We start from the raw sequence: 26845 nt of genomic DNA, 5'->3' as shown, positions 1-26845 counted from the left end.
GATGTAAATGTTAGGACACATCATCAGTAGCGTTTCTTTAAATCAGGAGGTGTTTCTGCCTTTTAAACACTAGACACCCTCATCAAAGGTGGCCAGCTACAGGGTGATCAAGTCTGAGCTTGCTCCCATAACTGTTGAACAAAGGATGTCACAATCCGATATTGATATCGGTCCTATATCAGCAAAAGAAAAATCCTCAATTTCGGATTACATTGGCACATCCACAAATTAATGTTTTCTCAAAAAGCAACACATCGGTTTTTAAATATCGGTGGGAAAACCGATACAGATGTCAACTGATATTACATTTTATGGCAAATATCATCCGATAATATCACCCATCGCTAATAAACTCTTATTTGTTGCCACATATTTCCAAACTCACCTGTCAGAATGCTCCTCCAACACCTGGTAGACGCTGATTCGGAATGTCTCGTTGTCGTACCGTTCATGGATAAAGTCTTTGTATATACGAAACTCAGCGGCGGTGACCGCTTCACCCTCAGGGATTTTGGACAAATCGAAACGAAACTCTCGATGATGCCGTCGCACTGGGAGGAATTCCTTATCGTGCTCCACTGAAGAAACAAAATAAAACGTATTGTATTCCCATTCCTTTAAGAAGAACCATTTGCATACAATGTTGAGACAATTCAACAAAACACTCTTATCTAACGTGTGTATGAGAAACTTTGTGTCTTTTTTTCTGATTCACAAATCTTAGAAATATTGGACAAGCCTAAAGTGTATTTAATTCCAGCAAGTTTGTTTTGTCTTCTTTTCGAATATATGTTAAGGTTTATTTATTCAGACACCTTTTTTTCAGGAAATTTTCTTTGATCTCCTGACATGTTTCGACTGTCAGTCTTCTTCAGAGGCGTCTGCTGATCGCTTTGATGCTTTCTTGACTTCCGCGTAATAATTTTAGCAAGTTAATTTCATTGTTGTCTAAATAAATGAAACCTTAACATATTATTAAAAAAATAAGACAGGACACATCAAAGCGACCACCTCTGAAGAAGACTGGCAGTTGACAGTCGAAACATGTCAGGAGATCAAAGTAAATTTCCTGAAAAAAAGTTGTTTGAATAAATGAAACCTTAACATATCATTCAAAAATAAGACCGAATGAACTCACTGGAATTATTACGCGAAGTCAAGGAGATTTCAACGTGATAAGCAGACGCCTCTGAAGAAGACTGGCAGTTAACAGTTGAAACATGTCAGGAGATCAAAGAAATTCCCTGAAAAAGTGGTCTGGACAAATGAAACCTGAGCCTATTATTCAAAAAGACAAAATGTAATAGCTGAAATTAATTACGCGGAAGTCAAGCACACATCAAAGTGATCAGCAGATGCTTCTGAAGAAAACTGGCGGTTGACGGTCAAAACATGTCAGGAGATCAAAGAAAAAATGAAACCGTAACATATCAAAAGTGTATTTGTTCCTCCTGTAGTGATCATCATTTAACAGTGAGGATCTGACGCGGCTCGTCAAACCCGTGGGTCAGTCCCACATTCACCAAATTATACAGATGTGCTGTACAGATGTTGGCTCGTGATCGAAATATTTCACGAGTAGCAGCAGCAGCAGCGTTCGAAGCAGTCCATCTGGAACTGACGGAGCTATGATAGAGAGATGCAGGCCGACTCTGACAGCTTTATGAGCCCCTCTCTTCCTCCTCTCTTCCCCTCACAGCCCCAGAGACTCATCTACTTTACTCTTCATCTGGTTCTCATGAGCTGAACTTCAGTGTTTGTTGTTCCCCAATCCTGCCTTGTCTTACTCCCATCCTCACATCTAAGCTGTGGGACCGCTTCTGTACCTTCAACATGTGCCCCCCCTCCTCCTCTTATGTGCCGCCAGCATAACCCAAGGGTCAGTGCGATGTATCTCTTCATCTCTTTGGTCTTCCTCCATCCGTCTCTTTATCAACTGTTTGACAGACCCCCCACAAAGTCATGTGTTCATGCACTTGCAAACACATAAATAACGATGCGTGCACTGACTTGTAAGATGTTACCAAACATCACCCAAAGGAGAAATACGGGCAGTGAGATCATCACGATCATTCTGGCCTGCCTTTATTTGCTTTACCTTGGTAGGTTGTCACAGTGAAGTCACCAAAAACAATATTCATCCTCACTCTTTTTTATCCTTAGCTTGGTTTTTCACTCAATCCCCCCCCTCCCCAAAATAAAACCTCAAAGTAAGAAAGATTATAATTTGTCATTTTTCCGCAGATTAAAAAAAGCATTTCTTAATATTGTGCTGTATACACCTGTGCCCGTATTTACAAAGCACCCTAAGGCTAAAAGTAGCTCTTAGTGATGTCAGTCTTAGAAAAATCTTAGAATTCCTTAAATTTTAAGATTTTTCTCAGAATTTTTCCTTGTTAGGATAAAAATAATTCACAAAGCATCTGAGGCCCTATGAGAGCTTCTAAGGTGAAAAGCTGTTAGGAGTAGTGAGGGGACTTTTAAGAAGCCTAAAAAAAGGGATGGAGAGATATTATCTGTATGTTTGACGACAGTGATTCAATCAGACACTACCGGCTTATGCTTATTACTATTAGTGTTTCTGGTTTTTTTCAGTTTTTTCACACCATACACTAAGTTGTATTGTTTTAAACTCTAACTGGCAATAAAACTATTGACTTTTCTCACACAGCTTAACATAATAGCAGCCTTGTATTGTTGCGCGATTTGTTGGCTCCCTTCTCTGTGTGCTGTAATCTCCGCCCTCGCTTTGATTGCAGCACGTAACAGCGCTTCACACGTATCTTGTGCCACACAGGAGCGGAAACGATGCATTGATTAGCAGGGCCACTAATCACAGCAATCACGGTTAGTCACTGAAAGCTGTGGCTGCTCCACCAGTCCATTAATATCAAATACATGAAGCGGTAAAATTATCAGCATGGACAGTTACTGTAACTACAATAAGCATGTGAATGAGATTTTAAAGAGGACATATTCTGAAAAATCCACTTTTGCAGTTTATTTTTATCACATATGAGGTAACTTGAGTGCACACAAAATATGAAATAACACATTTTAAAGAATCTAACTTTGTAAATAAGTGGAATGACATGAAAAGTATTTAGTGCCTCCTGATTTATTGATTAATTCATTCAATTATTTTTAACCATTTCCGGTCATCTCCCGCCTGGTGTGGGACCAAGACTGACTCTATTCTAAGTTCATGCTGTAATCATCATCATTATTATAATTACCATTTTTAAAAACAAACATTATAAAACCCCATATTTTTAATGCGAAATTTAAAAAAAAGAAAAACAGGTGAAGATCCAACAAGGCCTGATATCTGTCACTTGTTGCTAGCATACATATCATTTATATGAGCATATCATTTTTCCCGCCAATAATCTGCCTTCTTTTGACCTCAAACTGGTCTGTATTTGGTTCCTGAACTTAAAAAAAAGCCTTTAGTTTTTCTTGCACCTTCCAAGTAGCATGCTACCTTACAAAAAAAAAGCTATTTATCTAGATTTGCATTCAACGTTTATATTTTATTTAACCTAATCCTTGTTGAGGCCTACATTTTGCCAATACAATTTTGGAGAAAAAGCGAGTTATCCAAAGGAAGGACGATAGTTATCTCTTCCCAGTTCTTTCCCTCACGAGCCAGAATGGCAGCGATTATACGAGGGGAAAAGGCTCAGTTAAAGCTAAGTGGGCGCCTTTATGATTTCCTCTGGGAGGAAGTGAGTAGCCATTGCCCCACCTGTGTCACAGACACACACATGCATGCATGCCACAAACATGTTAAAGCTCTTTCGTTCAGACAGAATAAATTACATATGCGCCCTTCGTTCCATGACCGATGTTCAGATCTGGTCCAGTTTATGTAAAAAAGTCTTGCCAGGAAAGTGAAGGGACTTGTACGTCACTGCATGGTAACACAAACATTATGGGCTTCTGCAACTCATCATTCTAAAAAATAAAGAGACAGACGTGATGGTTTACACACATACATACATCACGTAATATAATAAATAATTCCTGATTCATATAGACAGTAAAGGAAACCGAGTCGTTTGCACAAGTTAAATATAGGGTAATAAACGGACACTGTTTTAGCATCTTTAGCTTCATCAAAACCACAATATATGGGGCCAATATTGTAGCAAAAGTACTTGTAAAACAAAAATTCTGCCTTTATTAATTCAATTCTAAATGTGTACATATATCTGTATGTGTATAGACAGATTGGTAAATGCATACATGGACAGTAGACAGTGCCTGCCACAGAAGAGTCACGAGTGTGCGTGGAAAATTGTGTTTGTGCCGCTGTAGCTAAACAGCTTCATGCCACCAGGGGGCACAAGCACAAATTATAACGACAACTGCAACCATTTGAACATGTAACTGTAGTGAATTTGAATTGCTAGCTCTATCAGAGGAGCATATACTGTATAATAGAGGTTTAATCATGGTATTTTTTTCTTTGTGTCCTGAATAAATGCTGGTCAAATCAAAACACAGTGGTTCTAGTGTTGGTAAATGTTAGTCAATTTTGGATGGGATCAGGATCAATATACTGATTCTAGATCAGTTTGAAAAATGGAAATATTCTTTTTCTTTTATCATGAGCTAAACTTCAAAAATTCAAGTTCATAATTGACCGATCTTTAGGAAATCTGGCTCAGTTACTGTATATCAGGCTGGTTCCTCTAATACGCCAGTAAATTTCATCCAGATCAGATCCGGACTACGCATTTCTTCACAATTTTGGGGTTTCCCACACATTTGTACCTACTGTATGGTTATCAATGACAATAGAAATTCCATTCAAGCCTTGAAAGTGGGAATCATCATGGTACCATGATTAGGATCACTGATTCAGACAACTGTAAATATCTGGAAACAAGGATATTTAGCACTTGGCGTAGGTTTACACTCTGAATGCTCTTCTTATTGGTAGATTCCTTTACTCTGCATTTATACCACTCTCATCTAAATATGTTAAGAAGGAGTAGTTACACATTGTGTAACAAATACATTTTAAGTCCATATGAGAGGATAGACAATTGCCAACTAAGGTTACATTAAAATAAAGGCAAAAAACAACAACAACAAAACAGTTGGAAATTAATTGTACATGTCATTTCCTCTCATGAGAAGAACTATAACACTGAATTTAATAAAGCGTATACATCATTATCTTTCCTGCTTCATTCTCTGCCTTCAAATCTCTCTCTCTCTCTTATTTCTGTGGGTTTATCTGAACCTCGTTTCGCTCTCTCCTGCTGGGCCAGTAGACCGTAGACACTTCTCCGACACCTCAGGCTTGGGAGCAGCAGCAGACAGATCTGACTGCTCACATTAGCCCAAGTGTCTGTTCAGCACCCTCACACCCTCTGGTCCTCCCGTGCACGTTTCCGCTACGCAGCGGGGAAGAGGAGCTCACCCCTGGCACTTCTCTCACTTCCCTAAAGCGACGGCTGAACATTGGGCCCCTTCCAATCCACCTTACGCTCCCTTGACTCCATCACCATTGTCTGGACTGCCTTCCACTTCCCTATAGAGCTCATTAAGTTCAATACCACACCTGGTATTTCAATACCGGGAACAAGGAGTCAATCAGGTTAAGGTCAGTGTTTCATGACATGGGTTTTGCTCAAAACAAAGACTGTGACACTGCCCTGAATTCCACAAATTTGTCTGATGCACTATTACAGACATGGGCAACTAGCGGCCCGGGGGTCACATGTGGCTCTCGGTCTAATATTATGCGGCCCTTAAAGTAAATGTACAAAATGACAGAAAAATACACGAAACAAAAACAAGTATACATTAAAAAAATACAAAGAATTACAACATTGCAGAAAAATACAATAAAAGACAAGAAAAACACAGAATACTCCACAAAACACTCAAAAAACACACAAAACTACAACAAAATACTACAAAATATGACCCAAAAAACATAATACACAAAAGGACAACAGAAATGCACAAAATGCAATCATAACAGGCAAGACATCAACAAACATACACAGAATGACAGAAAAAACACAAAATCACTAGAAAAACCCTTTGTTCTTTTCTTTGGTAATGCTCAGATTGGTCATTATTCTAAATTTTGACATGAATGTTGACAAAATTACTTAAAATGACAACAAAAGTACGCAAAAATACAAGAAAAACAAAATTAAAAAAAATGACTCCACAAACTCACAGTACTAACAAAACGACAACAGAAATACACAATGACTCCAAAACACATATAGTTTACAGGGAAAATACACAAAAGAACAACAAAATGCAAAAAATGCAATCGTAACAAGCAAGACATCAAACATACACAGAATGACTGAAAAAAATTACTATAAAAACTCTTTGTTCTTTCTGTGTTAATGCTCAGATTGGTCATTATTCTAAATTATGACATGAATGTTGATAATCTGGCCCTTCGATCGAACAAACACATTTTTGTGGCCCCCGCTTTGATAGAAGTTGCCCACCTCTGCACGATTACAATCCATTTAATTTATTATTGCTCTTAAAGTGGATTAAGTCATAGGTTCTCGTCAAAATGAGACGGGTAAGGTAAAGTACGGCGCAATGAAAGGAAAGATTGCTCAAGACGTTTATCCAACATGCAGTAAAGTGAGGTTGATCGCTGTATACACAATGACTAGCCACAGTTGGGTGATTACCATGCTCGGAAACATCCTGCCCACTGGTGACTACTGATGACATCATGCCTGCGTGATGTATTTATGTAGCTGTAGGGCATAAACAGCTCCAGCTCCCTGGGAAAAGGGTCAGTGAAGTTCCACGCTATAACTTACTCATACTTAACGATCATTAAATCACCGCAGTCTATGCACGAGAGTACAGTCACAAATGGATGTGAGTAAAAACGAGCCACCACAGGAAGAAAGGTCTTTACTTTTAAGACTTGCGGTCAAACCAGACTTCTTCACTGCATAAAGGCCAGCTTTGGGTTTAAAATCATAGCAGCATCACTGACCTTACACTCTCACTATCCCCATGCACCCGTAAACTGCAGCGCAAGTCAATCTTCACTAAATATCACTGAGCACATCAATATACTGTATATGTGGAACTCATTTGTTTCTACAGGTAACACAATTTCATGCACACCTGCTAATTATTTTTCATATATTTATAGATGGATTATCTTTTCAGATGTTGAAATCAAAGGTTCACTTCAATCTACACCAGTGTTCTTCAACCTTGGGGTTGTGACTCCATGTGGGGTCGCCTGAAAAGTCGAATTGATAAAAATATACTGATTCAAATTATACATTTGTGTTTTTAATTATTTAATCATTATTCTGTAACACTTTTCTTTAACTTTTATACATAAAGGCTGACAATACGCTGTAAGTTAAGGGATATTTAGGGACAATGTTTACACAGTACACTTAGCTTCACATAAAGCAAGTCATGTAACTAACTGTGACACACTGATCACTGATACAGGTTACGTGGGTGGGGGGCCCAATGGAAGAGGAGGGGCGAAGGAGATAAAGACAGGTGATGCCAGGACGATGGTCTTTTTCAGTTTCCGGAACACACGTGTGATGGAATCCTGGGGGCCAGCACTAGTATATCACTCACACGTAAATCGTATCTGTAATAAATGGTGTTAAATCCATTCCTTGATTTCATCTTCATTATAAGTGTATGATCATAAATGTGTGTCTTCCTCCAGCTTCACTGAACGGGACCGGAACGCATGTAGGCTCTGGTCGACAGTGTAGATCCTCTAGGGACCGGACTAGAGCACATGTAAAGAATATAACCCAACAAAGTATTATGACATGATACCTGTCATTAGCATGAATAAGGTGTCATGAAAGCTGTCATTAAGTGTGGCTCGTTACCCTTACCCTAACCCTTAATGCTGCATTCAATTGCACTCGGAACCCTGAAAGATCCGGGTCGTCAATTTCGACCTCTAAGGTAAATGCGTTTCATTCAGTAAGCTCGGAAAACATGGCTGGACACAACAAGATGATGCTGGGAAAATATATTAGCTGCTCGAGGCTAATATAGAGAGAGAAAAACATCATACATTTTAAGTCAGACTTTAACGCACCAGCAGGGGGAATCCTGCATGCTTCATAGAACCATAGACTGTAAAGGGTGCATTGAACTATACGGAATCATTACTTGCGTAATGAACAGAGTGGGGATGGAAATACCACTACAGAGTTATTCTGCACTTTTAGTAACACACATGAAAGTGACACTTTACATTCAACAGTGGGCCCCGCCATTTAACTAAAACGTTGTTTTATTGCACTTTTCCGATTCGTTCTGTCCGATTGATCCGGGTTCCGAGTGCAATCGAATGCAGCCTAACTCTACCTAACTCTAGCCCTACCTAATCCTAACCACTATCCTCACTAGATTCCTCCACCGAACCCAAACAGTGCCACACAATTTGTCCCTGTTTAGATGACTTTACTGGCTATTAAACCTTCCAAAATCGTACCAAACATGCTAAATAGGGTTAATAGAGTCAACTACTGTTCTGAATTTAACCTTTTTATATGCCTTAGAAATCTTCTGCGCTAAAATTACACAAGATTACGGCGCAAGAACATGAGCTAAACTACTAGACCCTCAGTGGCCCGTTTAACAGGAACAAAACCACTGAAATGTGTGATATGGTCACAAAAAATTATTTGTGAAACATTTAATTACCCACAACTGGAGAATCTCCCTCACGTTTGGCACAAAATCCGTGTCAGCAGGTAAAGTCATCACCGTTACACCATCTGTGTACCAGAGCCTTTTCATATTTTAATATGGTCACAATAATCTGAAACACTTATTTATCACAACACACTTTTCTAACATTCCACACTACAAAATAAGTCACTGTTATTTTTTATTAAAGAAAAGAGAGAAGAAAAAAAATAATTAAAAAGTATGTATGATTCATGCTGATATCGGATCAATATCGGTATCGGCCAATACGCAAGGCTGCAATATTGGTATCATATCGAAAATGAAAAAGTTTTATCGGGACATCCCTATATATAATTGCTTTAATTCAAAAACATCTACATCAAAGTGCTACCAACGAATTGTCCCTTTTATCAAATGCCTTAACATCAAAGATGGTGGATTTAGAACTATTCAAACTGTGTCAGCCCTATTGAGTCCAACTTCAACATCAGTGTGTCACCTAAAAGATGATGTTTTATTTGAACAAACTGTAAAAAAAGAGAAGGAAAACAACAACAACAACAACAACAACAACAACAAAGAACCACCTTAAAGAGTAAAATAAGAGCTGTCAAATGAAATCTCCTTACATTAGTGTTTCTGTATCCATCTGCGTTTCATCCAAACTGGAGGATAAAACCACTTACTCCCAAACCGCAGCCATTCGGATTCCCCACTCACCCACTCACTCACTCTTCCCCTCATCCCCTTGTTTTTTAGCTTCTTTCATTTTGTGGCCACATGGGCCACACCCGCCTCCTTCAGCCAAGCCACCTCTTAATATAGACCTCAGGAGAATTCACATACAATGCACACATTTGTCACTTAAAAATTGACTTATTATATTCAAGCATCTTCACATCTTAGTTTAATTTATTTTAAATATAAACAGTATAGTTAGAAGTACACAAAGAAAACACAGCTGCACTCCAGCCTTAAAAAAAAAAAAAAAGTTTAAATTTCTATTTTGCACGGACAAAATATTGCATCACTCAACAAAAAAAAAAAAAAGAAAGCACTTGTTCAGTTGTTGTACACGAACATTGCACAGAGCAGCTGGTAACTACACAAAGAGGAGTTTCTGACTTCACAAAGCTGACACATTTAAACGTTCACCAGCAGACAAAGACAAAATAAATAAATAAATAACCTCATCCTTTTTTTATTTTATAATTTCCCGTTACCTCTCATCTCTCTTAAAGCTGTAGAGCTAATGTGCTCTGGCCTATGTTTGCCATCTTAGATTTACTGCTTCACACCTGACATTACAAAAGTTCAGATAAGGCAACATTGATCACTGATAAAGCAATACCATTATATCGGAGGTTGTAAAACAAAAAAAAAAGTGTAAAAGTGAGTCGTAATATTATTCAGTTTTCTGATGTGTGTATTGAGGATCTCTGACTTTTGGAATCAGGAACTTGCGATTGTCATATTTTATCATTTTTCTTTGCAATATTCCAGTTAATGTCTATTAACCTACTAGTTTAAAGTAATGAGATTATAATTTACTGTATATAAGTGTCGCATATAACTTTTCCACCTACGATACAATCCTGATACTGCTGCCTTGAGTATTGGCTGATATCGATCTGATGTGATATCAGCACAAATCATGAATAATTTTAATATTTACTTATAGCGGGGAATTATGTTGAACTGATATTACTCAAACAGAGAAGAATAGTCAGCAACAGTATGTATGAGAAAAACTAAAGTATTAGCATGAATAAGGTGTCATGAAGGCTGTCATTAAGTGCCGTTTGTTACCCTAACCCCTCACCCCTAACCCCACTAGATCCCTCCACCTACCACAAAAAATGCCAACATAGCTCCAAATGTGTCATAATTTAGCGAACAATATTTAATGAAAATAAATTAGAATCCACTGAACAAAAACCTCAATAAAAATAATTGAATATTTTAGATACTCGAACTGATGTCCAAAAATTTCACTGGATCGGAAAACCCTTAATCATTTATGACCATCATGGACACACTGTACAAAAAAACCAGGGTTTAAATGGAATGTTACCAACAATGCAGTGATGTCATCCACAGCAGTGCAAGTGCTAATTTAATACTATTTATTCATTCATCCATCTATAATTATTCGTTTAGGTTGCATTACTCCAAAACTGAAGGCAAAAAGAACCAACAAAACAATCCTAGTTTGATTATTTGATAGCATTATTAAACAAAAACTCAGTGTTCAAACAGCCGCCAAGCTGTACCAGATATTGACGGTTACCTGGATCAACGATCCTGATCATGGTACCATGATCATTCAAATGTATATCCCTATTAATCACCATACAGTGGGTCTAAATATGAGTACCAAAAAAAAGATGATAAAACGCACAATCCGGATCTGATCTGGACAAAACTTGACGTAGAAGAAAAACTTTAACCAACATGACTGAGTCAAATTTCATAGAGATCGGTCAATTGTCACAAAGTGGCTCAGGTTCATAATAAATGCAAGAGGGGAAATGCTGGCAAACAACATTTTTATAACATAACTAAATGACAAACACAACCTATAAAGACATAAAGAAAGCAACAAGTGGCTGTGGTCTCAAACCAGGAATGGCAGCAACAGAGCTCATGGTCTTCACCAGCTTCATAGCGGTAGCTCCGCCCCCTCACATCTACAGGGAGCGAGACGTAAGACACCATGGACAAACACAAACTAAAGCCACCTACTTAAGGTTGTCACACAATTATGAACTGAGATGTGAATTTTGGAAATTTTGCCAATGATGAAACGACAGGGATTATCTAAACTGATCCAGAATCACTATATTGATCCAGATCCCCTCTAAAACCTAATAGAAACTTCCATAGGGGAAGACAGAGGTGTAAAGTGTACTGATATATCATACTCAAGTAGAAGTACTGTTACTTGACTGAAATGATACTCAAGTACAAGTAAATCCTACATAAATTACTCAAGTACAAGTAAAAAGTAGCTCAATAAAATAGTAATCGAACTAAAAGTTACTAGTTACTTTTAAAATAAAATAACACCAATCAATTCTATTCAAAATAAAAACAAATTATCAGGCTCTAAGTATAGATAAATTCACGAACTCTAAAACTGAGAAAATAACCTCCATTCAATACTGTTTTGGCACGCTGCATTATATTTAATCTGATTGGTCGGCTAGAATGTGATGCATTTGATTGTTTTCTGGTCATTTAATTTTTTTGTAGTTTCACAATGTCCATTGAGCATTTTAAAACAAGAAATAATAATTTACTTAGTAACGGTTGGGTGTAGAAATGTAACAAATTACTTTACTTCTTTTAAAATGTACTTAAGTACAAGTAAAACTACTGATTTAGAAATATTCTCAAAAAAGTACAAGTACCCATAAAAGCAACTCAATTACAGTAATGTAAGTACTTGTAATCCGTTACTTTCACCACTGGTGGAAGGTCTATCTTTGGTTCAAATCTGGTCATAATCCATTCAGTATTTTTGATGTAATCTTTCTAACAGACATAGAAACGCCAGTGAAAATACGACCTCCCTCAGCAGAGGTAGAAAGGAGTGTAACATGACAGTAATGGAGGTCTGCTCCTCACTGATGTTGACCTACAACGCCCTCTCCCTAGTACAGATGGCCTTCTTGACTTCTCGCCACATCATAAACTCCCACCCCAGTCAATTTTATCATCTCTCCCAGTAAGTGCGTGCTTGTAGCAGAGTGCACGGAGCTGCTGCTATTGGACATCCAGATTTCATTTACAACTGGAGGGGTTGAAGTGACGAATCAAGTAACCTGAAAAACTTTGAACTAGGGTTGGGCGATATGAACCAAAACTCATATCTCCATATTTTTTTCTCAAAATCCCAATATATGTTATAAATATCAATATTTTTAACTCCACACAGTCTTACCAGAAAGACAATTCCGGGTTTAATTTACTGATTAAAAATGCCACAAGCTGCACAACATGTGCCGCTTTTGGCTTTTTCTCCTGTACGGGACAGCACGTGTGAGTGAGTTCCGTAGTTTGGCTTGTTTAGGACACACTCAGAAAATCCGTCTAACTGTGCTTCTGAGAAGAAGCAAAAGCAGCGACTCTTAAAACGAGTATTTTAATACAAAATAAGCTATAAAATCTATATCTCAGAATAATGGAAAACTTGTAAAGTACACTGACTGCACTCTATGAATAATATTAAATACTTGTATGTTGTGAATTGTACTGTGGGATTGTATAAATCAAAACAAGTAAAAAATAAGAAGATATTTCTTGATATGGGCATAATTGTAATTTTTTATATCGCCAAAATAGAAAACTCGATATACCTTGAAACATAATACATTGCCCAGGCCTACTTTGAACATCAACTTCCTCCTGGACCTCTGCAATAAATTACTGTATGCTGCCTGTACATCACCCAAGGTCTTTGTATCTGCTTGTAGTATTTATTCATCTGGACAGCAAAGCGGTCATAAAATCCTAGAGTGTGTAAGAAGAATCTGGGTCTATCTGTGCCAACTGGTACATTCCTCTGCTCCTGCTAAATGACCCTATTAGCTCCAGAAACATTTCCTCTGGGTGAACAAAAAAAGGACGTTAAATATGCGTCCCTGCAGTACATACATACTGTAAATGTGCACTGGGTCCGTTGGGAGTGTACACACAGGAGCCATTACGTAAATCTAAAGAAGAAGAAAGACCTGCTAACAGGGTCAAAGCAAGGTGCAAGCAGCAGAGGAAAGAATGAACTTCAACACATACTATATATGTTAGCCTGTGAGAAGCATTTAAAAGCAGCAGAAGAAGTTTCAGGTGGAACATGACACGGTGTACACCAGACATAGGCAACTAGCGGCCCCCAATACAAATCCCCCAAACATTGTATTTCAAGACGTTGGACGGAATATAAAGACAACATAATACACTAAATAACTCCCAAAAAACACAAATTGATAGCAAAATGCACAGAAACACACAAAACATTCCAAAAATACACTAAATAACAACAAAGAGACACAACAACCACTTAAACAAAATGACTACCAAAACAGAAAAGCTCCAAAGACACACAAACTTACACAAAATTACACAAAATGACAGGAAAATACAGAAAACAACAAAAATACAAAAATTGACCCCAAAAACACATGAATCGACAACATAAATGCATAAAATTACATAAAAATACACAAAATTACACAAAGAAGACAAAAAATAACAAAAACACACAAAATGACAAAACCACAAAGACAAAAAAAAGACAAAACCCTCCCCCACCCCTGTATTAATTAATGCCTGGATCAGTCATTAATCTAAATGCTGAGCCTGACATGAATGTTGATAATGTGGCCCTCAGATCAGATGCAATCACCTTTTTTGTTGTGGCCCTCGCTGTGATAGGGTTGCCCATCCCTGGTGTACACCAAAGATGAGAAACTTGTATCTGAGCGGGGGCCACGTTATAATCATTCATGTCAGCATTTAGAAGAATGACCAATCTGAGCATTATTACAAGCTTGAAAACACATTTCGTGTGTTTTTAAATTCATTTTGTACATTTTTTCGTCAATATGGCAAATTTTTGTGTGTTTTTCAAGTCATGTGTGTTTTTGTTACATTTTTTCTGTTCTTGTAGTCATTTTGTATAATTCCATTTGTCTTTCAAGTCCTTCTGTATTCAGTATGTTGTTGTTTTTCGAGTCATTTTGCGTTTAAGCGGTTGTTTATTGCGTCTTTTATTTTATTTTGTGCGTTTTATGATTTTTTTTTTTTTGCATTGTTTTTTTATCTTTTTGTTGTTACTTTTTAGTACTTTTCTTGACATTTTGCTGTTGTGTTTCTGGAGTTTTGTGTATTATGTTGTTGTTTCCAACTTCATGAATTACAATTTTGTTTTGGGGGGGCCGCACAAAACCAGACCGAGGGCCGCATGTCCTGTAAGAAAGGGTAATGAAGGGAATATTTGGTTTTAGGCCAAGAAGAGTACACAACATAAGTGTTAATGTTAAATTATGTCTATCTATGTGTGTGTGAGAGAGAGAGAGAGAGAGAGAGAGAGAAAGAGAGACAGACAGACAGACAAACAGACAGACAGACAGACAGACAGACAGACAGACAGACAGACAGACAGACAGACAGAAAGAAAGAAAGAAAGAAAGAAAGAAAGAAAGAAAGAAAGAAAGAAAGAAAGAAAGAAAGAAAGAAAGAAAGAAAGAGGGAGGGAGGGGGTGTACTGGTGTGTGGAAAAACATACAAAAGAACTTGAGAAAGTGTTGAAATATTTTATGTCTGGGAGCACAGGAGGTTTAAACCTCAGGAGGGGACGGATAGAGCCAAAGGTTGGAGTCTAAACAGCCCACAACGCTACTGGGGCCATAGAATAACTAACTAATTAAAATGGAGAGGCCAATGCTGATAATCAATACTGTTAGTTCAGGAGGAGAGGCAGGAAAATGTGGTTTCAGATGGCACTCCATGGGGGACGGTTTTGAAGACTGGGGCCAGACATATTGGTGAAAGTTATGTGGAGGGAGAGATGTTGGACTATGAAAAGATAAAGTTTCTGTGCACAGCTGCTTTGGCCCACAGACAGAGAGAGACATCTGTATTAGGCTCAGAATCACGGGCAGCTGAACGGAGCGAGGAATGTAAGGAGAGAATAGAGAAAGAAGGGTGGAAGAAATGAAAATATTCATGCATTTTGTACAAATCTATGATTCTTTTGTTACGCTGGAGGGCAGCAGCAGGTTGAAGCTACAGTACGACTGACTGTGCTTTTTAGCTGTCGCCGATTAATCGATCAAGGTCAATAGCCTGGGTGATTAATATGTAAGGGATGTATTCACTTTTTCAGTGCTTGGACATTCTGTGGCTTTGTGCTTTCTGCATTATAAACTAGCTCATTGTTTACAGTTAAACTTTTTTTTCTATCCATAATTTCTGTTTACATTGTATTTTGAAAATACAGTTTGCACAAGTATGCCTTTTCTTATTAATCTGTTTAGTTTACCTCCTTTCTAATGGAGGTTTTATTCGGTTATTTATTTCAGTTGAAATAATAATAAATCAGTGAATGACTGAATGTGATGTGATGTGCATTGTTTTTTGGAACTGTGACATATTTCTAGGAGTGTAGGATTCAACTCATGTTTGGATAAGGAAAAAAGAAATTGTGATAATCGTCACTGTTGAATCCACAATACTTGTAAAATCAGAATTTAAATCGAATCGGCACTGAAGAACCAGGATTAAAATTGAATCGTGACAAAATGGTATCGTCCCAGCCCTGTTAGTCAGTCCCAGTCCTTATGTCAGTAATTAAAGTTCCTATGTCAGTAATTAAAGTTCCTTATTTCAATCTATCAGTAATATTTTAAGGTTTCATTTATTAAAATAAATAACTTTTTTCAGGAAATTGACTTTGAAATTGACTTTGATCTCTTGAAACATTTTGACTGCCAACTGTCATTCTTCCTCAGAGGCATCTACTTATCGCTTTCACGTGTCCTTATGAGTTCTTTCTGGGCGTGGCCAACTTGAGAGTTCTTGCAGGCTAGCCATGCCCCCTAAAAGGAAATTTCAAATTAAGTTTCTGAATAAATTAGACCTAACCATAATTTAGGGTATATGCTGCAGGGGTATCGCTTCGTTTGTTTCTGTCATGTTGCAAAAAAAAGCAATTTTTTATTTTTATTTTATCTTTTTTTAAGTTAATTATTTCAAAATAGAAGACAATAAAGTTGCTAAAATTTATCTACTAGTGCCTTTTTGTTTGTCTGGAATCACATTTTGAGTATTACAAGAATGTATGGTATATATCCTGTCCATATTTTATATATGACCGATATATCGGTTATCTGTTTGTTTCATGTCCCACACCTTCTGTGAGAAGTGAGTTGGAATCGGATATACAGGTACAAATAGGATGGAGGAGATGGAGTGATGGATGAATGATGTACTATCAGCGGTATCAATCTCATTTTGACTTTTTGTCCTTTTTTTTCCTCTCATCATCTTTTCTATACTTTTCATATTGGTGATGCCAGGCCATCAGTTCCACTGCTTCTGTGGGCTCAGACAAAGTGGAGGTGTCCTGTTGGGCCACCAAGGTAACGCAGAACGTAATTACCTGGCTGTGCACTGACGTACTTTACAAAATCTAGTCTGTATGACACCTATCTTTTGTCTGGTTGCAACCTGGTAAATATAGGTGTGAGACACTAGCTTACATCTGTGTAAAGTTTGCATAACTGCACAGCTGCTAGAGAAGTGACACAAGTTTGCATCACCCTTGTATTTGTCACGGAGAAATCAAGAAAACATCTCACTTTAACTTTAAAGATTCACAGACTAAAGACAGAAATGCAATTCAATGACTATGTTGTGTCTATTGAGTAATATACTGTAATATACTTTTTGTTTATTCTGGATGAAATAGTCCTTCTATCCTGAGAGTAGTCAATACATTGTGTATTCTGAAGAAAGAACAAAAAGAATCAGACCTTCATAGCAGCTGGAATCCTGTAAAAGCTCTGACCAATCCCTGCTATTCGGTCAGAATGGAAAGAACCAATCAAATGCCTTCATAATTTGTGCAACAAAAAAAACACAAAAAACCTGGAAAATTACAGAAAAATATGCAAAAAATATAGTAATAAAAAACACACAGGATGACAACAAATGATTTAGAGGTTGACTGATATATCGGCCAGCCGATATATGGAGCCGATATATGGACTTTTTTGTTTGACCATCACCAGCCCTCCCTAAGGAAGGGTCAGTCACACGTTGTTATAGGGAGGATATAAAAAGTGAGGGGGAAGGGAACAGGGAGGAGAGACTCAAGGTAGAAAATGGAAAGGGTGGGGAAGAGTTGATTATTTTAAAGTGAGAGTGAGATGGGATAGTTGTGCATATGGTGACAAGTGTGAAGCTTAGGTATAATGGTAGTGGCTGTGAACAGAGAGAAGGAGTGAGTGTTTATACCTAAAACAGCTATTTAGTTTAAACCCACTACTTGCACATTTTATATTGTTGTCGTGCTTTACTGCTACTTACTTGGTTGTGTACGGGTATATTTAAAGTTCAATAAATGTTAAGATTTCTATTGGTGTATTTCATTTCATTTCTAATATATACATTTATGTCATATAAGTTTTTCAATTGTCTTTCATCAGCATCAAATATCGGCGTCCAAAATCGGCTTTAGATATCGACCGTCCATCGGCTGAATTTTTTTTTTAAAAATTGGTCAACCTCTAAAATGTATTTATAAAAAATATACAAAACAACCATAAAAATGACTCCAAAACACACGAAATAACTCGCAACAGACTAAACAACAAAACTACACAGAATGACAGAAAACTATGCAAAACTACAACAAAAATGGGGCAAAATGACTCCAAAAACACACAAAATAACAATAACAACATAAACGACAACAAAAATATACCAAAATGACAGAAAAGCACACAAAACAACAACAAATACACGCAAAACAACAAAAAATGAGGGAGAAACATACAAAACAACAACAAAGACACTCAAACCCTTTGTTGTTTTCTGTATTAATGCTCAGATTGGTCCTCATTCTAAACAATGACATGAATGTTGAAATCACATTTTTGTGGCCCCCGCTATGTGATTAAAGTTTCTCATCTTTGCCGTAAACCATGCAGGCTTGCATGAGAAACAAAACTGTAAGGAAGCAGTGACTAACACACTAAGTGATAACATCTTACAGTAAAAACACAAAGACGCTCACAAACACAGGTGACTAGTAGGCAGCTACGCTTGAAGTCATGCAAATTCCAGACAACCAAGTCACTGCCTTGTCTTATGGCAGGTACAGTAAGCAGTGAACACACACTAAGTTCTGGCTGAACCCAACAGGAATGAAACATGTGCTAAGGTTGACTATAGCAGCCAAACGTAGCAGCCATAGGGCTCGGAAACTGTGGTTTTGTGGGAGGAAAAGTATAGTCTTCATGTACAGTGGATAAGAGCTGCTAGAGGCCCGAGGGACTTATGGAAATACACATTATATTAAAATAAAAATGTGCCAGAAAGTGTTGGAATACCTTGCTGGCATGTTATTGTGGCATTTCCACCTCACACCCTGTAGCTGTGTGACCTGTGCTGCACATGCACACGTACATTCTCAATGCATGCTGTAAGCCATTTACACAGCTGGACTTTTAAAATGAGCTGACTCAGTGAGAGGATGTCCTAAACCTGATCTTAACCAAAGTCCACACCTATTGTCACTACATTCTGCAGTGTGCACAGCTCCCAAGAGTGAAGTCTTTATATTACTAAGTTCATTCCTGCAAGAGTGTAGTAATAGAAAAATGAAGTAATCAAAATATCCCAACACAATCATTTTAGTTGTAGAAACAAGAGTAAAGAAGAACACTCACATAGCGCCAGATATCCTCTTTTCAGATATTGACTGGATCAGTAATTCTGATCATTCACACTTTAAAGGCTCGGAACAAATGCATATCTCTATTAATATCAATACAGTGTACAACACGTGTCAAAGTCAAGGCCCGGGGGCCAAATCTGGCCCTTTAGAGCATCAGATTTGGACCAGACAACCATCCAACAAAGGGAACCAATCCAAGTTCCTCCGTCAGATCCACCCAAAGTTCCACAAACACGGGGCCAGAGATGAACCTGAAGCAACGATTATGAACTGGAAACTCAACTAAAGCTAACTATGCTAAGCTAACCCACCGACACACAGACTGGGCTAAGAGCTAATGCTAACCACTCCATACAAGGAACAGACCAAGTTCAAAAATAACATGTCTTACAGTCATAAAGCCACAGAGATCCATCAATTTGTTTATGGTCAGATTTAACACTTGTATGGAAGAATAAAAGCTAAACATGTCACACGTTGTGTAAAATAAATGTTAGCATAAATACTAATGTGACTATTAATTTGTCCAAACTTGTGAAACGCAATATTTTTTAATTATATTTCACGTGTTCCCAGACAAAGCTGGTCCCATTAGACTAATGTAACTATTGTGTTTATTACACCTAAATATAGGTGATAATATATATAATATCATCAACTTGATCTGATTTAATTATATAAATCAGAGATATATTTATCAATCATAACTTTATGTAACTCATAAATGAAATAAACTAGATTCATCAGCAGTAAAAACACTAATGGAGTTATTTGCTTTTCATGTGTTTTTTTTTTTTTAAATAATTTTATTTAAAAATAAATAATATTATTTCAAGTGAGGAAATAAATGAATTACATACAATGACTCTAATAGTAATCCACATGCACAAATATATTCCATAAAAATCGGCTCATGAACTCTTTGAGTCAGCAGTTATTGTAGCCTTTTTTAAATGTCTCGTGTTGATGTATTATGATTTATTTGTGTTTGTAAGGAACCTGTTTACACTAAGTTGTGAATTTGTTTATTTTTTAAAAAATTTTATTTATCGTGATTTTTATTGTTATCGTGATAAATACCAGAAATTATCGGGATATTTTTTTTTGTCAATATCGCCCATCCCTACTGCTAACATACAAAACAAAAAAACACGTATGGGCACCACCACAAAAAATTGCAACGAAATTCCCAATCCGCATCCGATCCGGATTAAACTTGGTGGAATAATTGAGAAACCAACTTGGCATAACTGAATCAAATTTCATAAATATCATTCAATTACAAATCGAGATGTGAATTTTTGAATTTTTCACCAATGATGAGAAAAAGGGATTTTTCATTTTTTTAAAGCTGTTTCAGAATCAGTATAAAGATCCTGATCCACTACAAAACTTAATGTAATTTTCCATGGTGTGAGGTCTATCTTTGGTTACATTTTGGTCAAAATCCCATAAGTAATTTTGACATTATACTCCTAACATACAAACAAATGATGTCCTTGGCGGAGGTAAAGAGAAAGCCTTTGAAAAGAGATTCATAATCATTTGTGCTAGGACACAATTTGAAAGAAAGAAAACTTCAACAAGCAAATGCTGTATAAAAAAGGAGTTTGACGACAAAAACAATACAGTATATTTGATGGAAATCAATCTTTCATTCATCTCGTTTCATTTAAAATGACATAAAAGCATGTTATTCATTTAATTTGCCTAAATAAACAATATGTGACACTGATAGTATGGATGCAATTCATGACCGTTGACAATCCTCCACTTTAGGGTGTAAAATTGTGACTAGAAATCTGCAATTGGCTATATTTGAAAATTCACACACCACTCACTCATACAGAGCAAATGTATAGATTTCATTTATCCTACCTGGAGGAAACCCATGCATGCAGGGGGAGAACCTGCAAAATTTACAGTAAAGTTTGTAAGCACAATTGCCAACAACTGTTGCACTGTATTTTCAAAGTTTTAATTAAAAAAAAAACAAAAAACAAAAAAAAACAGGTTTGTGTGGGCAGCAAAATAGTTATACCAAGTTTATCATGTCTTTTATCACACCGCTTTTTTTCCCCTCAGCTTATTGCAGCCTCAGGCCTTGATTTTGCAAGTCTCTGTGTCACAGTTTGGTAAAAATAGTCACAATGCAGCAGTAATTACACAGTACAAAGTAGGAGGCAGTGCCACCTCCCTCTTACTTGTCGAAGTCGAGAAAATATCTTTCAAATTCGAGCAGAAACAGTGAAAATAGGTTAAAAGGGGCAGGCAATGTGACAAAAACAATAATCATTGGTGTAGTATTAATTTTGACTGAAATTTTTGATTTAGTTTTAGTTAAAGTCTTTTGACTGAAATTCAACTGAGTTTAAGTCAAAATTTAGTCACCAGGACTATTTCAGTTATAGTCTAGTTTTAGTCACCTAAATGACATTAAGATTTTAGTCACCTAAAAAATACAGCATAAGTAAGAGTTTATGCTTTTAGATTTAATTAGCATTGATCACCATGGAAATGGGGTATGGGATGGATTAAATGTTTTTAAATACACACAGACATATTTGAAGTGATCAATGCGTAAGACCACATGATCACATGAGTTTACATTGATTTCGTCCAATGACAAAATTATAGTAGGGTTATTCAGTCATTTCAACACATTTTCAAGACATCCCACGCACTTTGCACATCAAAAAATTCTGAATTTTTACCAATTGTTCCATGATTATTCACTAGGCACACTGTACGTTTTTAGTTTGGTCAGATTAATACTTTTTTAAGTTATGGCCAATTTAGTGAGGGGGGTATGTCGATTTTCAGCTTCTTTTATCTCAGGAATTACACCACATACAAAACTGAAATTTGGTATAGTAATATAACTCCACCTACTCTCTCAGAATATACAAAACTATCTGCTATACATCCTATCTAGTGGACATGCCAGTTACTAAAAATGGGAAAATAGTTTGTCGGGATTTGTAACATGTTTGGGCCTTCAGTAAACAACTCTGATCAGCTTTGAGCTATGTAAATAGACTGTTTAAATCACTAATGATTAATCACATATATGCATTTGCTTGAAATCCAAAAACCGACTTTTTTTTTTTTACACTATTTTCATTGTGCCCATAACTGCATGTGGAAATGTAAGAAACAATCTGATCTCTGTTTTAATTTTTAGTATAAAAATTACTCTTTCCTGGGATATAAAACCATTTTTCTTTCTGCGAATCATTTTTTATTTTTAATTTGGACCCCAACTTTAGGATATTTCACCACTCGCGAATATTGAAAACCTTTACATGAGGCCATTGTAGTTTGCCTCTGTGTCTCATAATCAGTGTTTTTTTTATTAGTTGATAAAAAACAAACATATTATGATTTTTTTTTTTCTTCTTTTTTTATTAGCCATTGTCAAGTTATTTTCACTTTAAAAAATGCAGTCGACAAAAATTATGCTGGAATTTTTTTGTCACAAAATGACCTCGCGTTGGTGTTGGTCATTTCATTATAATGGCACTATTATCCAAACTCACTGACTAATGTTGTCATTATTTCCCCCTCCAACGAACTCTGACTATTGCTGACAACAATAAAACAAGCCAGAAGTGATTGCCCTGAGCATTGAGATTAGATAAGCACTGACAGAACAGGATTTAGTTGAAACAATCCTCTTCAGCTACATTTGCACCAGTTCTTTTCTGAGCAGCTGGTTTGGATAAACTCAGCCAAAAAATCATCGCTGAGTGCCATTCTTTTGTTTCCCTCGTGTCTACATGGATGACGTTAGATCAGAGAGAAGGGAAGACCCAGTGCACTTTGAACCTATCCTGCTGTTGACTCACTCATTCTTAAGATAACACGTGGTTAACACATTACCTTTTTTGCAGTTCCATCACCTACAGCAGCTCGGGCACCTGAGCATTAGCTTCTTAAACAGCTGTTGGACAGAAAAGGCTCACAGGAATGTGACGACTGTAGTGAGGCGTTTGCGGGGCCTAAACACAGGTATTGTGCAGGTCGAAGTGGGAGCACGTTGGAGGATTCTTCTCAAAAAGTGTGGGAAACCATGTACAGTTTATGTAGTGTTTGAAAATGAATCCAGACAGCAACGCTTAAAGGTGTCCCGATACAACTTTTTCACCTCTGATTCGATATTGATATTGCAGCCTTGAAAATTGCCCGAGACCGATATCGATTCAATCCAATATCAGCACAAACTATACATACTTTCATTGCTTATTTGTCAGTGTGAAATGTTAAAAAAAGACTTAAACAGCTAAAGATAGCATATATGAGGGAAAAAAAACTGACCCATTTATTATCAACCAATGGGTTACATACAGTACATTCTAACCTTAATCATAAGAATATTCTACAATTTAATGAGATAAATAAATTAGAAGACTCGAAAATTTTAACTCACTGAATGAAATAAAAACAATATCATACTCATCCGATACTTTTTTCCCCGATATCCGATATCAATATCAGATTGGGACACGCATAGCAATAATGAAAGAACAAGCCGATCATACTAAAAAGACTTGTTATATAAAGTTGTTTTTTTTTTTATATTAAGTAAGTTATATAGTTGTTTTTTTTAAGCTTTTTTAAGTTTTTCTTTTTTAGTCTTTGGAGTCTTGTGCCATTATGCCATCAATACATTGTCTGTCAGTTACACAGGTGGATTATGTCGCTAGTAGGGCTAATTGCATTTGCGATATTATCGCGATATCCTAAAATGCGATTTTCTAGTTGCAAATGCTGCAATTTTTATTTAACTTTTTTAATTCATTTTTTTCTTGTCTTGTTTTTCTTGTACTGTCCTGTTAAGTTCAGAGAGTGTTTAAGAAGTGCAGTCCACAAGTTTCGTGAAACGTGAAGTTATTTAGATATGTTAAAGAGCTAAAGCCACAGATTTGTTTGCTGTATTGTTGTAATCTGGACTCTAAAATTTATATTTTACATTTATTTAAAGTTTAAATAAATCTGGAATCATTTATTATGAAACAGATTGATTTATTGCTTGTGTTCATTGAAAAATACATGACAAGACGTCCTTGAAAAAAAAATCGCATAATAAATTGCAATCGCAATATTGAGGAAAAAAAAAAAATCGGAATTAGATTATTTTCCAAAATTGTTCAGCCCTAGTAGCTAGCATTAAAAACAAAGAAAAAATGCATTAGTGTAACGCCAAAAAATTATTTTGCTTGCAAGTTTGAGATGCTTTTAAAGTCCTGGTTGTTAGGGCATTAAATTATCCTCCTCTCTGTTGAAATACCTGCAGGCTACAAAATATAAGTATATTTAGAGCTACTGAAAAAGCAAAGAAAGAAAATAATATTTGCTCAGATGCCATTTGTTTCAGTAAACTATTGGATGAGTCAACTATTTGATGTGAAGGGGCTTATGTTATGTTCACCTACACCTGTAGAGATGCTCTTTTTTTACATACAGACAGCTCATTTTCCATCGGTAACAATATAAGTCAAGTCCTCAATAAGGGTGCAAAAAAAAATCCCTTTGGCGATCTATCGCGATTATTCACCGCGCGATCATCATAGCGATCCAAAAAATGTCCAAAACGATTTTTTTAATCATGTTTTTAACAAGTTAACTATTTAATTGCACTAACATATGCATAGCATGTAAACGCCCGATCACTAGGTGTCAGTGAACCACATCAGACTCTTATTAAAATACCTCATTCCTCAATGTGTTTTAGCTTAGAAGCTGATTTATTTTCATAAAACATACTGGCCACTTTTATAGACGTACATTTAATGGTACATGAATTACAGTTAGTTACCATTTACTTGTTTGTGAAACTTTAAAAAAATGAAATAAATTCAATTTAATACCATTTTTTACCTGTAAAGGTGACATTTATCATTGTTGATATCGCAATTTATCGAAAATTATATTGTATTGTTTAGTATCGGGATATACTGGGATGTATCGTATCGTGACATGCAAATCGTGAATCATATCGTCAGATTCATGGCAATGCACACCTGTTTTTTAAACTTGTTCTCGCAAGTTTAAAAAAAAAAAAATGAAATTAATTATATTTAATACCATTTTGTACTTGTAAAGGTGAAATGTGTAATTGTTGATAGGGAGATTTATCGCAATTTGTATTGTATTGTTTAGTATCGGGATATATCGAGATGTATCGTAGATTCAGATTCATGGCAATGCACACATCTAGGCCTCAAAAATAATTATACTCTAAAATAAAGTGGAAAAAGCATGATAGGACTAGAACATATTATTGTTTGATAGAAAATGTATTTTCAAACATGAGCAAAGAGGCCATATGCAGCCAATCTGCCAAGATTATGATTGTACATCAGGGGGTGTAAAGATTCCACTTAAACACCAAACATTAGTTGGTGAGAAGTGTTTTTTTCAAAGAATGTTTTTCATCTAAAAACAGTCAACATCAATATTGATACATACTCAAAATGTGTCAATATTGTGTTTTTATTCTTTAATGTGGAAGAAAATAAAAAGAGATTATTGTCTGGAATCAATCGCAGGCCTCGAAATCGTATCGTGGCAGGATTTGTGACATCAGCAAATATCGAATCGTTGTTGATAATCGATATCGTATCGGGATGAAACAGGTGATTTACATCTCTATTGTGCATTGGTTTTAAAATGAAAGGAAAATGTAAGAATATAAAGTAACTACAATATGACATAGTTCAGATACAGAAGATCATAAAAGTTGCAGTTAGTTCTTTAACAAACACAGCAACATTTGAATAATATTATGGAAAGAAGAAAGCGCCTACCTAAGTTGACAAAGCTCATGACCATGTCTGCGTCGTTCAAGAAGTTGTTGTCCTGCAGGCTGGCGATCGGTGGTCCCTGGGTGGTGAACACAGGCTTGTAAGGGTAGGAGTATCTGTTGTCGCCCCCCTCCGTGGACATGGCATTGTACAGGTCCAACATGAACATCGGAGCCGCGTTGTGCTTCCCGTGGATATGAGGTCGAGGCCGGTGCGGCAACCCGAGGATCGACAGGATCTCCCGCTGCATCTCTCTGCGCTCCTGGCTCTTCAGCCGACGGTGGATGAAGCTGGAGTGGAACTCATTATCCAAAGTAAAGTTCGTGAAGGCGGTATCCGCCAGGACGCAGTAGCTCCAAACCAGGAGAAGAGCAGGCGCGCGTTTATCCAAAACTGGTGCCATGGTGCTGGTGGCCCGTGCGTAATTGCGCTCAGCGTCTTTCACCGAAACTCCCACAAACTGGTAGTGAACTTTGAGCCAAAGGTTGAAAAGTTTTTAAAAAAAAAAAAAAAAAAAAAAAATCAGCTCAGGGCCCTCATGTTGAGGGGGGATGCCTCCAAATGTAACATTAACCTGATTTCAAGGTCCTTTTATTGATCGCTGCTTCGGTGAGACAAATGAATTACCTGCGGCCAAAAAAGATGTAGTGCGCTGTTTCAGATTGGAGGCAGTGGAAGGAAAGGCATTCTGTTGGGATGGGAGGAGCAGGAGAGAGAGAGAGAGAGATGTGGGTGTCTATAATGGAGACAGGAGCAGCTGAAGCTTTGTTGCCATTTGCTAAAAAGGCTCGAGGCAACGTTAGCAAACATGTTGGATTGAAGAGGAATTTGCTAAATGTATCTGGAATGTTGACAAAACAATCAGAGGTGAAAGTAA

General features: G+C 36.8%; 1 protein-coding gene across 1 annotated transcript in view; it reads right to left on the bottom strand.

Annotated features, from left to right (window-relative positions):
- bmp7b (bone morphogenetic protein 7b) overlaps positions 1-26603 on the bottom strand; it is a 39721-nt gene extending 13118 nt beyond the window's left edge. Inside the window, exons 1-2 of the mRNA XM_028453849.1 lie at positions 25972-26603; positions 386-578 (exon numbers count right to left, since the gene is read on the bottom strand). Of these exons, the coding sequence (XP_028309650.1) occupies positions 386-578; positions 25972-26371 (593 nt within the window). The 5' untranslated portion in view covers positions 26372-26603. The remainder of the gene's footprint in view (positions 1-385; positions 579-25971) is intronic.
- Between the last annotated feature and the right edge of the window lie 242 nt (positions 26604-26845).

Source organism: Gouania willdenowi, chromosome 7, assembly GCF_900634775.1.
Source record: "Gouania willdenowi chromosome 7, fGouWil2.1, whole genome shotgun sequence".
In the NCBI taxonomy this organism is placed as follows: Eukaryota; Metazoa; Chordata; class Actinopteri; order Blenniiformes; family Gobiesocidae; genus Gouania; species Gouania willdenowi.
This window is presented reverse-complemented; position numbering and strand designations above follow the sequence as displayed.